The following is a 13,655-nucleotide window of genomic DNA, read 5'->3' as shown; positions in this document are numbered from 1 at the left end:
AGGCATTGATGTTTATGGTTAGGTACATTCGTAAAACGATTGTGCTTTTTTCGCAAATGCGCTTTTGTTAAATCATCTCCTGTTTGGCGAAGTTGGCTGTCTTTGTTAGGAACAAATAGGCTTCACACAGTTCGCAACGAGCCAGGCGGACCAAACTGCTGCATATACCCTGACTATGATGCACAGAATGCAAGAGAAATGACACAATTTCCCTAGTTAAAAGAAATTCCTGTTAGCAGGCAATATTAACTAAATATGCAGGTTTAAAAATATATACTTGTGTATTGATTTTAAGAAAGGCGTTGATGTTTATGGTTAGGTACACATTGGTGCAACGACAGTGCTTTTTTTGCGAATGCGCTTGTTAAATCACCCGTTTGGCGAAGTTAGCTGTGATTCAATGATAAATTAACAGGCACCGCATCGATTATATGCAACGCAGGACAAGCTAGATATAGTAATATCATCAACCATGTGTAGTTCACTAGTGATTATGTTAAGGTGGATTGTTTTTCATAAGATCCGGTTAATGCAGGCTAGCACCTTACCTTGGTGCACTCCTTGCTGCACTCGCATAACAGGTAGTCAGCCTGCCACGCAGTCTCCTCGTGGAGTACAATATAATCGGCAATGATCGGTGTCCAAAAATGCCGATTACTGATTGTTATGAAAACTTGAAATCGGCCCTAAATAAAAATCGGCCATTCCGATGAATAGGTCGACCTCTAAAATGTACTACTGGTGATACATGTAATGGGGAATGGATAGACTAGCAATCAAATGCAAATAATTCACACAATGAAGATATAAAACAATGAATGTGCATAAATGGGCGGGAGAGCCCGCATTCTGGAGAGAGAAGTGCATTGTGAAGCCACATTCCCCTTCTTCTTGGACTGTGCCATCCCCGAACCACCGCAAGCAATTAGTTTAGTAAGATGGGCGCGAATAAGACAGGTGTCTAGTGGGCCATAAAAATATATACACTACTGTTCAAAAGTTTGGGGTCACTTAGAAATGTCCTTATTTTTTGTCCATTAAAATAACAAATTGATCAGAATTACAGTGTAGACATTGTTAATGTTGTAAATGGCTATTGTAGCTGGAAACGGCAGATTTTTATGGAATATCTACATAGGCGTATAGAGGCCAGCAACCATCACTCCTGTGTTCCAATGGCACATTATGTTAGCTAATCCAAGTTTATCATTTTAAAAGGCTAATTGATCATTAGAAAACCCTTTTTACAGTGATGTTAGCACAGCTGAAAACTGTTGTTCTGATTAAAGATGCAATAAAACCTTCTTTAGACTAGTTGAGTATCTGGAGCATCAGCACTTGTGGGATCGATTACAGGCTCAAAATGCCAGAAACAAAGACCTTTCTTCTGAAACTCGTCAATCTATTCTTGTTCTGAGAAATGAATGCTATTCCATGCGAGAAATTGGAACGAAACTGAAGATCTCGTACAACGCTGTGTACTACTCCCTTCACAGAACAGAGCAAACTGGCTCTAACCAGAATAGAAACAGGAGTGGGAGGCCCCGGTGCACAACTGAGCAACAGGAAAAATACAGTGTTTAGTTAGCAGCTTCATTAAATAGTACCCGCAAAACACCAGTCACAACTTCAACAGTGAAGAGGGAACTCCGGGATGCTGGCCTTCTAGGCAGAGTTCCTCTGTCCAGTGTCTGTGTTCTTTTGCCCATCTTAATCTTTCATTTTTTTGGACAGTATGAGATATGGCTTTTTTCTTTGCAACTCTGCCTAGAAGGCCAGCATCCCAGAGTCTCCTCTTCTTTGGCGGCGAGGTGGCACACAGTGAGAGAGAGAGATGTGTATGTTTAAGGAAACACCTGAATACCTGTCTACCTAGCTGGCACCCAGGTAGGAGTGAAACATTAGCTCCTCTACAAAACAACATCAATAGCTGCAGGTGGAAGGCTTTAGCAATGCAGACACCTTCACCAAACTTAGGGGGAAATAACAACAGTCTAGTGTTAGTGTGAGGGTGTGTGTGTGTCTAGGGTTCAAATTGACTAAACATTGACTTGTGACTCATAAGGGTGCCCTGATTGGTTTTGAGAGAGCCCAGCACCCTTATTTGTCTAACACTGTGTATGTGTGTGTGTGTGTGTGTGTGTGTGTGTGTGACCAAGACAACAAGGGCCTGGCAGCAGGACTCTGGTGCTGCTTTTCACTAATGCACACTTATAGGAAAATACCATTCAAAAAATATATTTTGGTATTTATTTCATTAGCCCACTGTTGATACAGTTCCTAAATGTCAGCAGTCACGTTGTCAAGACATTGAAGAAGCAATGTGTCACCTGCCACATGATCATGTGCTAATTGAGGTGGCAGCACAAAAAATGTGCTTCCTCTGTTATCGGAGTGTGAGAGGGCGTGCGGGCAGTGTACGAGAGGACAGGCGGGTGGTGTGCGAGAGGGAGGACGGGCGGGCGTTGTGCGAGAGGGCGGGCGGGGTGCGAGAGGGCGGGCAGGTGGTGTGTGGCTCGTGTGTGTGAGAGTGCGAGCTAGTCTGGGCTTGTCGGCAATCCACCCGGCCGCTCCACAAATTGCTGTGTTTAATCAGTAGGGCTTCTTACCAGGGAGCAGGGCTGGGAGGGTGGACATGACAGGTGGCAGGCAGCATACTGTTAGCTACTGCTGCCTGACACTCTCCCTTCCTCTCTTTCCACCTCCTCTCCTGAGAGAAGCAAGTGAAGTCTCAAGCCTCATGGAGAGACAGACAGCGTGGAAAGAGCGAGAGACAGCGTGGAAAGAGCGAGAGAGAGCGTGGAAAGAGCGAGAGAGAGCGTGGAAAGAGCGAGAGAGAGCGTGGAAAGAGCGAGAGAGCGAGGAAAGAGCGAGAGAGCGTGGAAAGAGCGAGGAAAGTGCGAGAGTGAGAGAGCGAGGAAAGAGCGAGAGAGCGAGGAAAGAGCGAGAGAGAGCGAGCGAGTAAAGAGAGGGACAGCATGGAAAGAGCGAGAGAGAGAGACAGCATGGAAAGAGCGAGAGAGAGAGAGAGACAGCATGGAAAGAGCGAGAGAGACAGCATGGAAAGAGCGAGAGAGAGAGAGAGACAGCATGGAAAGAGCGAGAGAGACAGCATGGAAAGAGCGAGAGAGAGAGAGAGACAGCATGGAAAGAGCGAGAGAGAGAGAGAGACAGCATGGAAAGAGCGAGAGAGAGAGAGAGACAGCATGGAAAGAGCGAGAGAGAGAGAGAGACAGCATGGAAAGAGCGAGAGAGAGAGAGAGACAGCATGGAAAGAGCGAGAGAGAGAGAGACAGCATGGAAAGAGCGAGAGAGAGAGAGAGACAGCATGGAAAGAGCGAGAGAGAGAGAGAGACAGCATGGAAAGAGCGAGAGAGAGAGAGAGACAGCATGGAAAGAGCGAGAGAGAGAGAGAGACAGCATGGAAAGAGCGAGAGAGAGAGAGAGAGACAGCATGGAAAGAGCGAGAGAGAGAGAGACAGCATGGAAAGAGCGAGAGAGAGAGAGAGAGACAGCATGGAAAGAGCGAGAGAGAGAGAGAGAGACAGCATGGAAAGAGCGAGAGAGAGAGAGAGACAGCATGGAAAGAGCGAGAGAGAGAGAGAGAGAGACAGCATGGAAAGAGCGAGAGAGAGAGAGAGACAGCATGGAAAGAGCGAGAGAGAGAGACAGCATGGAAAGAGCGAGAGAGAGAGAGAGACAGCATGGAAAGAGCGAGAGAGAGAGAGAGAGACAGCATGGAAAGAGCGAGAGAGAGAGAGACAGCATGGAAAGAGCGAGAGAGAGAGAGAGACAGCATGGAAAGAGCGAGAGAGAGAGAGACAGCATGGAAAGAGCGAGAGAGAGAGAGACAGCATGGAAAGAGCGAGAGAGAGAGAGACAGCATGGAAAGAGCGAGAGAGAGAGAGACAGCATGGAAAGAGCGAGAGAGAGAGACAGCATGGAAAGAGCGAGAGAGAGAGAGACAGCATGGAAAGAGCGAGAGACAGCATGGAAAGAGCGAGAGAGAGAGAGACAGCGTGAAAAGAGCAAAAAGAGAGAAGAGGATCAAGAAAAAGAACATGTTTCTCGAAGGAGAGAATGTGTGTCTTTCCCAATGGAAGGCATATGTACAGTGAGGGAAAAAAGTATTTGTTCCCCTGCTGATTTTGTACGTTTGACCACTGACAAAGAAATGATCAGTCTATAATTTTAATGGTAGGTTTATTTGAACAGTGAGACAGAATAACAACAACAAAAAATCCTGAAAAACCCACGTCAAAAATGTAATAAATTGATTTGCATTTTAATTAAGGAAATAAGTATTTGACCCCTCTGCAAAACATGACTTAGTTGCAAAACCCTTGTTGTCAATCAGAGGTCAGAGGTTTCTTGTAGTTGGCCACCAGATTTGCACACATCTCAGGAGGGATTTTGTCCCACTCCTCTTTGCATATCTTCTATGAGTCATTAAGGTTTTGAGGCTGACGTTTGGCAACTCGAACCTTCAGCTCCCTCCACAGATTTTCTATGGGATTAAGGTCTGGAGACCGGCTAGGCCACTCCAGGACCTTAATGTGCTTCTTCTTGAGCCACTCCTTTGTTGCCTTGGCTGTGTGTTTTGGGTCATTGTCATGCTGGAATATCCATCCACGACCCATTTTCAATGCCCTGGCTGAGGGAAGGAGGTTCTCACCCAAGATTTGATGGTACATGGCCCCGTCTATCGTCCCTTTGATGCGGTGAAGTTGTCCTGTCCCCTTAGCAGAAAAACACCCCCAAAGCATAATGTTTTCACCTCCATGTTTGACGGTGGGGATGGTGTTCTTGGGGTCATAGGCAGCATTCCTCCTCCTCCAAACACAGCGATGATGCCAAAGAACTCAATTTTGGTCTCATCTGACCACAACATTTTCACCCAGTTGTCCTCTGAATCATTCAGATGTTCGTTGGCAAACTTCAGACGGGCATGTATATGTGCTTTCTTGAGCAGGGGGACCTTGCGGGCGCTGCAGGATTTCAGTCCTTCACAGCGTAGTGTGTTACCAATTGTTTTCTTGGTGACTATGGTCCCAGCTGCCTTGAGATCATTGACAAGATCCTCCCATGTAGTTCTGGGCTGATTCCTCACCGTTCTCATGATCATTGCAACTCCACGAGGTGAGATCTTGCATGGAGCCCCAGGCCGAGGGAGATTGACAATTATTTTGTGTTTCTTCCATTTGCGAACAATCGCACCAACTGTTGTCACCTTCTCACCAAGCTGCTTGGCGATGGTCTTGTAGCCCATTCCAGCCTTGTGTAGGTCTACAATCTTGTCCCTGACATCCTTGGAGAGCTCTTTGGTCTTGGCCATGGTGGAAAGTTTGGAATCTGATTGATTGATTGCTTCTGTGGACAGGTGTCTTTTATACAGGTAACACACTGAGATTAGGAGCACTCCCTTTAAGAGTGTGCTCCTAATCTCAGCTCGTTACTTGTATAAAAGACACCTGGGAGCCAGAAATCTTTGATTAAGAGGGGGTCAAATACTTTTTTCCCTCATTAATTTTTTGTTGTTATTCTGTCTCTTACTGTTCAAATAAGCCTACCATTAAAATTATAGACTGATCATTTGTGTCAGTGGGCAAACGTACAAAATCAGCAGGGGATCAAATAATTTTCCCCCCTCACTGTATAGGCTTTAGGTAAATACGCTACACAGTGGTCAGCCAGCCTTTTGCCTTTTCTTAGGCAGTCACTGTAAATAAGAATTTGTTCTTAACTGACTTGCCTAGTTAAATAAAGTTTAAATAAATAAAAATGAAAAAGCAGACACCCTCCTTCTGAGCAGCTGTCAATCTGTAGCAGTAACAGAAACAGGAGAGATCCACTCGACACTGTCCAATGAGTGACGACTTCACCTCTTCTTCATGGTAACCATGACTACATGCTGTGGCGGATTTAGGTATGGCCTAGATGAGCGGCATCTTGCCGGGGGTGGCACGGGGCACCCGCACAAAATAAATAAATAAAAGATATACAATATTCAGAATGTTGACATTTGTACGATAGGTTTTCTATCGCTCATTTGCACATCACATCAATGATATCATGTCACCGTGTGGGACTGTAGGTATATTCACCTTGTCTGAGTGGGCGCCCCGATTCTAGTTTGTGAGCTAAGTAGGCTACTTTCTGGGAAGGTCTCCCACTCAGAAGTACGAGATGAGGAGGGGGCGGGGGTAGGTTGACCTCAGGTCTCCCCACTGGAAGCCCAAGGTAGGGGGTAGGTTGACTTCAGGTCTCCCCACTGGAAGCCCAAGGTAGGGGGGGTAGGTTGACCTCAGGTCTCCACACTGGAAGCCCAAGGTAGGGGGTAGGTTGACCTCAGGTCTCCACACTGGAAGCCCGAGGTAGGGGGAGCGGGGGAATCTATCATATAGCGCACCTCTAACTTTGTACAGAACAAATGCAATTAGAGGTGTAATTTAGTTTGTGTGTTTCCTGTTTGAAATTCAGTAGTGTAATAATCAGGTTCTATTCTTTACAAGTGTGTTATTCTATTTGTATATTTGTGTCATAGAGGATTTGTGCAATTTAGTTTTATTTGTGTTTTTTGTTTGCAATAGGGTAATAATTAAATTCTCTTTTCTATTTGTATTTATATACTACAATTTGTTTCAATTTGTCTTTGTTAATTATATTTGATATTTATGAATCTTGTTTTTTGTATATGTTTTTAAAATGTCATGATTATTTACAGGTGTTCCGAAAAATGACAGTTAGTGCAGAATGGGGGGGGTTCACCCTGGGAGTCATACAACCTAGAACTGCCACTGCCTACATGGACCTGTACTCCACATCAACTTACTCATGTAAGCAGTAAAATTAGATACAAAAAACTCCAGATAAAAAATACATCTTATGGAGCAGTGGGGACTGTGAAGCAACACAAACACATGGATACAAACACACAATACACATTGTGTGTTGTAGATATGTGGTAGTGGAGTAGGGACCTGAGGGAACACACTTAATATGTTGTGAAATCTGTTGTGAATGTTTTTTTGTGTTTTTTTTACATGTAGAACTGCCTTAATTTAGCTGGACCACAGGAAGGGTAGTTGCTGCCTTGGGATTCATAATAAATACAGAGATAAAAACACCACTGCCATCTAGTGGTGTCAGGTATATTGCACTAAACACACAATTTACAGTGCCATCAAATCAAAGAAAACTCACAGCCGATTCAATCACATTCATTTATCTGCAAAAAAGTCTGTTGCTCCTCATATTATCACTATGATATAAATGATTTTCCATAATATAGGTAGTAATCTATTCACTATTATAAACTGGGCGGTTCATACCCTGAATGCTGATTGGCTGAAAGCCAGATACGACAAAACATTTCTTCATAATGCTCTAATTACGTTGGCAACCAGTTTATAATAGCAGTAAGGCACCTCGGGGGTTTGTGATATATGGCCAATATTTTTTTATTTTTAATTTCACCTTTATTTAACCAGGTAGGCAAGTTGAGAACAAGTTCTCATTTACAATTGCGACCTGGCCAAGATAAAGCAAAGCAGTTCGACAGATACAACGACACAGAGTTACACATGGAGTAAAACAAACATACAGTCAATAATACAGTATAAACAAGTCTATATACAATGTGAGCAAATGAGGTGAGAAGGGAGGTAAAGGTAAAAAAGGCCATGGTGGCAAAGTAAATACAATATAGCAAGTAAAACACTGGAATGGCAATTTTGCAATGGAAGAATGTGCAAAGTAGAAATAAAAATAATGGGGTGCAAAGGAGCAAAAAAATACAGTTGGGAAAGAGGTAGTTGTTTGGGCTAAATTATAGGTGGGCTATGTACAGGTGCAGTAATCTGTGAGCTGCTCTGACAGTTGGTGCTTAAAGCTAGTGAGGGAGAAGTGTTTCCAGTTTCAGAGATTTTTGTAGTTCGTTCCAGTCATTGGCAGCAGAGAACTGGAAGGAGAGGCGGCCAAAGAAAGAATTGGTTTTGGGGGTGACTAGAGAGATATACCTGCTGGAGCGTGTGCTACAGGTGGGAGATGCTATGGTGACCAGCGAGCTGAGATAAGGGGGGACTTTACCTAGCAGGGTCTTGTAGATGACATGGAGCCAGTGGGTTTGGCGACAAGAATGAAGCGAGGGCCAGCCAACGAGAGCGTACAGGTCGCAATGGTGGGTAGTATATGGGGCTTTGGTGACAAAACGGATTGCACTGTGATAGACTGCATCCAATTTGTTGAGTAGGGTATTGGAGGCTATTTTGTAAATGACATCGTCAAAGTCGAGGATTGGTAGGATGGTCAGTTTCCACGTATTCTGGGGCGGCAGGGTAGCCTAGTGGTTAGAGTGTTGGACTAGTAACCGAAAGGTTGCAAGTTCGAATCCCCGAGCTGACAAGGTACAAATCTGTCGTTCTGCCCCTGAACAGGCAGTTAACCCACTAGGCCGTCATTGAAAATAAGAATGTGTTCTTAACTGACTTGCCTAGTAAAATAAAAGGTAAAATAAATAAATAAAATAAGTCAGAGCTGTCCAGAGTAGTGATGTTGGACAGGCGGGTAGGTGCAGGTAGCGATCAGTTGAAGAGCATGCATTTAGTTTTACTTGTATTTAAGAGCAATTGGAGGCCACGGAAGGAGAGTTGTATGGCATTGAAGCTTGCCTGGAGGGTTGTTAACACAGTGTCCAAAGAAGGGCCAGAAGTATACAGAATGGTGTCGTCTGCGTAGAGGTCGATCAGAGACTCACCAGCAGCAAGAGCGACATCATTGATGTATACAGAGAAGAGAGTCGGTCCAAGAATTGAACACTGTGGCACCCCCATAGAGACTGCCAGAGGTCCGGACAGCAGACCCTCCGATTTGACACACTGAACTCTATCAGAGAAGTAGGTGGTGAACCAGGCGAGGCAATCATTTGAGAAACCAAGGCTGTCGAGTCTGCCGATGAGGATGTGGTGATTGACAGAGTCGAAAGCCTTGGCCAGATCAATGAATACGGCTGCACAGTAATGTTTCTTATCGATGGCGGTTAAGATATTGTTTAGGACCTTGAGCGTGGCTGAGGTACGTACACCCATGACCAGCTCTGAAACCAGATTGCATAGCAGAGAAGGTATGGTGAGATTCGAAATGGTCGGTAATCTGTTTGTTGACTTGGCTTTCGAAGACCTTAGAAAGGCATGGTAGGATAGATACAGGTCTGTAGCAGTTTGGGTCAAGAGTGTCCCCCCCTTTGAAGAGGGGGATGCCGCAGCTGCTTTCCAATCTTTGGGAATCTCAGAAGACACGAAAGAGAGGTTGAACAGGCTAGTAATAGGGGTGGCAACAATTTCAGCAGATAATTTTAGAAAGAAAGGGTCTAGATTGTCTAGCCCAGCTGATTTGTAGGGGTCCAGATTTTGCAGCTCTTTCAGAACATCAGCTGAACGGATTTGGGAGAAGGAGAAATGGGGAAGGCTTGGGCGAGTTGCTGTTGGGGGTGCAGTGCTGTTGACCGGGGTAGGAGTAGCCAGGTGGAAAGCATAGCCAGCCGTAGAAAAATGCTTATTGAAATTCTCAATTATGGTGGATTTATCAGTGGTGACAGTGTTTCCTATCTTCAGTGCAGTGGGCAGCTGGGAGGAGGTGTTCTTATTCTCCATGGACTTTACAGTGTCCCAGAACTTTTTTGAGTTAGTGTTGCAGGAAGCAAATTTCTGCTTGAAAAAGCTAGCCTTGGCTTTTCTAACTGCCTGTGTATAATGGTTTCTAGCTTCCCTGAACAGCTGCATATCACGGGGCTGTTCGATGCTAATGCAGAACGCCATAGGATGTTTTTGTGTTGGTTAAGGGCAGTCAGGTCTGGGGAGAACCAAGGGCTATATCTGTTCCTGGTTCTAAATTTCTTGAATGGGGCATGTTTATTTAAGATGGTTAGGAAGGCATTTAAAAAAATATCCAGGCATCCTCTACTGACGGGATGAGATCAATATCCTTCCAGGATACCCCGGCCAGGTCGATTAGAAAGGCCTACTCGCTGAAGTGTTTCAGGGAGCGTTTTACAGTGATGAGTGGAGGTCGTTTGACCGCTGACCCATTACGGATGCAGGCAATGAGGCAGTGATCGCTGAGATCTTGGTTGAAGACAGCAGAGGTGTATTTAGAGGGCAAGTTGGTTAGGATGATATCTATGAGGGTGCCCGTGTTTAAGGCTTTGGGGAGGTACCACGGCTAAGGGTTGTATCCAGGCACTCAGCAATGCGTCGTGCCCAAGAACAGCCCTTTGCCGTGGTATATTGGCCATATATCACACCCCCTCGTATAAGCAGGAGGGACCAGCACAAATGTGACTGTAACGATACCATTCTGGCTAAACCCAAATTGGTGTAATGTAGTCTGTGTGTATACACCCAGTGTGTGGCTGTGTAGCCAGTGTGTGTGTGTGTACCCAGTGTGTGTGTACCCAGTGTGTGTGTGTGTGTGTGTGTGTGTGTGTGTGTGTTTAGGTGACTCACTAAGGTCTTCTGCCAGCTGTACTCTGCGTCCGGTGATGAGGTGGACCTTCCTCTCGTTGTCCTCACCAAAGTCCTCCAGCACCTCCTTCACGTTCTTTTCCAGGCGCCGGACTGAGTGTGCAAATGCAAACACACAACCCCACACACACACACACCCAGAGACAAAATGTCAGACATCAAAGATAAAGGGAACACAGGCCTCCAGACAGACAAGACAGGGCAGGCCTCCAGACAGACAAGACAGGGCAGGCCTCCAGACAGACAAGACAGGGCAGGCCTCCAGACAGACAAGACAGGGCAGGCCTCCAGACAGACAAGACAGGGCAGGCCTCCAGACAGACAAGACAGGGCAGGCCTCCAGACAGACAAGACAAGGCAGGCCTCCAGACAGACAAGACAAGGCAAGGCCTCCAGACAGACAAGACAAGGCAGGCCTCCAGACAGACAAGACAAGGCAGGCCTCCAGACAGACAAGACAAGGCAGGCCTCCAGACAGACAAGACAAGGCAGGCCTCCAGACAGACAAGACAAGGCAGGCCTCCAGACAAGACAAGGCAGGCCTCCAGACAAGACAAGACAGGCCTCCAGACAAGACAAGACAGGCCTCCAGACAAGACAGGCCTCCAGACAAGACAAGCCTCCAGACAAGACAGGCCTCCAGACAAGACAGGCCTCCAGACAAGACAAGACAGGCCTCCAGACAGGGGCCTATACAGCCCTGTAACACAGCCCCAGATCTAGTCCCAGCCTACCCTCTGTGTTGATGAGCTGCTGTCTGAGTGTGTTGGCTGTGATGAGCAGCATCCTCTGAATCCTCCAGAACAGGACTACATCATTGCACTCCAGCTGTGGTGAGAGAGAAACATGATAGTCATGCACTGAGACAGGGCATGTATTATATTATTAAGTTACATGCAACAGTCAGAGACAACAGGATGTTGTGTAGATGGACAACTTACTACAGTCCACAAAGGGTTACAAAATTCCAATATCTTTCCCAGATTTCCAAGATATTCCAAAAATCTTTCCAGGAATCTTCCAACCGGGATTTCTGGAATTACAGAGAACGTTGGGAAAGTTACTGGAATTTTGCAAACCTACGTCCAAACCTACGTCCCTCTGAAAACCTACGTCCCTCTGAAAACCTACGTCCCTCTGAAAACCCACGTCCCTCTGAAAACCTACGTCCCTCTGAAAACCTACGTCCCTCTGAAAACCTACGTCCCTCTGAAAACCTACGTCCAAACCTACGTCCCTCTGAAAACCTACGCCCAAACCTACATCCCTCTGAAATCAGCTAACTCTGGCAGCTTACCAAAGAGCCTAGGACCCTTACCTCCGAGTCAACAAATTGTCTCTGGTAGTAGTAGAAGCCTCGTCTACACAGGTTACAGTGATGCAGCGCCTTCTGCAGGAAGTGACGTCGGTACAGCTGGTGCCACGTGTCCTTGATCTAGAAATACAGGAAGTAAAAGAGGGAACCGGAGTGAGAGAGGAAATTTATAGGCAAAAGACATGCAGAGCTGTGGTCGAGAGGTAACTCTTCCTGGCACGTCACATATACAACCCCAACGGAGACGGGGTTCAATACCCGCGTCCACCTTTCCCACGCCTGCTGGTCTCCCTCTCCGATTACATTACTGTCTGAAGTAAGAATAGGTATGAGTCCTCAAAACAGACAATGTCAAAAATCCATATTTAACTAAAGATCACATTGTTTTCAAATACAGTAAAAGTAATTGGTGGAATGTGTCTTGAACACAACGTTCATTTGCCGGGGCACAAAAAAACAAGGCAAGCATCACAGTTCTTCTCCCTAAATTCCATTTCCCCTCCATGTTTCACTCATTCAATTGCGTTCCGACCGCTCCCTCTGCACACGCGTGCCGAGTTTGCACACAAGCTCCAGTTAGGCCTACAAGGTGGGCATAAAAAAAACCTCTGACTGACGGGATACACAAGCTACATTCCATGCCAAAGGACAACAGTTTAATCACTAATTCAAAATGGACTGGTTAACTGAAGTACGGAAGTGTGTTCAAACAACAAGCTGCAGTTTGGGAATAATTGCTTCTCGTCTATTTTCCGCTAAGGCTACTTTACGAACTGCTAGCACCATTTAGAATAGGTTCACCTAGGCTATAACCCCACTAAACATACAGGTTCCACACTGAACATATGGAAACACACTTTGATGAAGACAAAGAGCATATTTTCATCAGTCATTAAGCTATGGCCTACTCATCAAATAGATGTAGTGGCCGTAATTCATCACCATGCAGCCAGTGTTCAATGTAGAACTGTTGATACATTTAGAAAATGACAAAGAGCACGCAAAATAATATCTATTCAAATGTCTGCAGGCCATTAGCAAAAAGACGACAGATTTTGGTTTGTAACCCTGAAAAACAATTGGTCTTTCAAAAGAGCCAAACTAAGCCCTGTTTCAAATGGTCACAGAGAATAACTCTCCCAGAGAGGCACCACTTCGCAATGGCAACTTTTCTTATTTGGAAAAATTACATCATGTTTTTTTTGTTGCTATAAAATAGGTGTCTTGACTGTAGGGCCCCTGACCCCATTTAGTCGACTGGTCTATTGAATGGTTTCTTTAGAATTCTTTAGAATAGCAATAGACCCCCCCAAAAATGGTGTACAAGATACTTGTCTGATTGGTACTAGTCTGAGTGGACTCAACCATTGTGGAGGCCGTGAGGATGGCACAGTCCATCACTCTAAGACATGTGCTACTGAAATTGTATGAGGTTATATTACGTAAGAACACTAATAACATTTGTATTATTGAATTGGCGACTTTTCCTCAACCATGTTGCTAAGTGGATAATAGAGAAGTTAACCAGAATATTGGTGTTGAGAACAACGAGGCAGCAGCGGAGTTCGGGGACAAGAGAACAGCCCTCGTCTAATAGAAGTGAGGAGACGAGAGAACAGCCCTCGTCTAATAGAAGTGAGGAGACGAGAGAACAGCCCTCGTCTAATAGAAGTGAGGAGGCGAGAGAACAGCCCTCGTCTAATAGAAGTGAGGAGACGAGAGAACAGCCCTCGTCTAATAGAAGTGAGGAGACGAGAGAACAGCCCTCGTCTAATAGAAGTGAGGAGGCGAGAGAACAGCCCTCGTCTAATAGAAGTGAG

The 13,655-nt window shown here is 45.5% G+C and overlaps 1 protein-coding gene across 5 annotated transcripts in view; it reads right to left on the bottom strand.

Annotated features, from left to right (window-relative positions):
- The window catches only part of LOC112253250 (dynamin-like 120 kDa protein, mitochondrial), an 80,527-nt gene that overhangs the window by 24,635 nt on the left and 42,237 nt on the right, over positions 1 to 13,655 (bottom strand). For 4 of the 5 annotated variants that reach the window (XM_042322956.1, XM_042322959.1, XM_042322957.1 and 1 more), the window contains 3 exons: positions 11,839 to 11,955; positions 11,255 to 11,348; positions 10,503 to 10,613 (listed from right to left, as the gene is read on the bottom strand). In XM_042322956.1, coding sequence (XP_042178890.1) covers positions 10,503 to 10,613; positions 11,255 to 11,348; positions 11,839 to 11,955 — 322 coding nt within the window. Of the gene's footprint in view, positions 1 to 10,502; positions 10,614 to 11,254; positions 11,349 to 11,461; positions 11,554 to 11,838; positions 11,956 to 13,655 lie in introns of those variants that run through there. The other variant, XR_006083572.1, reaches the window with a different exon arrangement.

The sequence above is a fragment of the Oncorhynchus tshawytscha genome, linkage group LG06, assembly GCF_018296145.1.
Source record: "Oncorhynchus tshawytscha isolate Ot180627B linkage group LG06, Otsh_v2.0, whole genome shotgun sequence".
NCBI lineage: Eukaryota > Metazoa > Chordata > Actinopteri > Salmoniformes > Salmonidae > Oncorhynchus > Oncorhynchus tshawytscha.
Note: the sequence above shows the minus strand (reverse complement) of the source record. Positions and strands in the feature narration are given on the sequence as shown.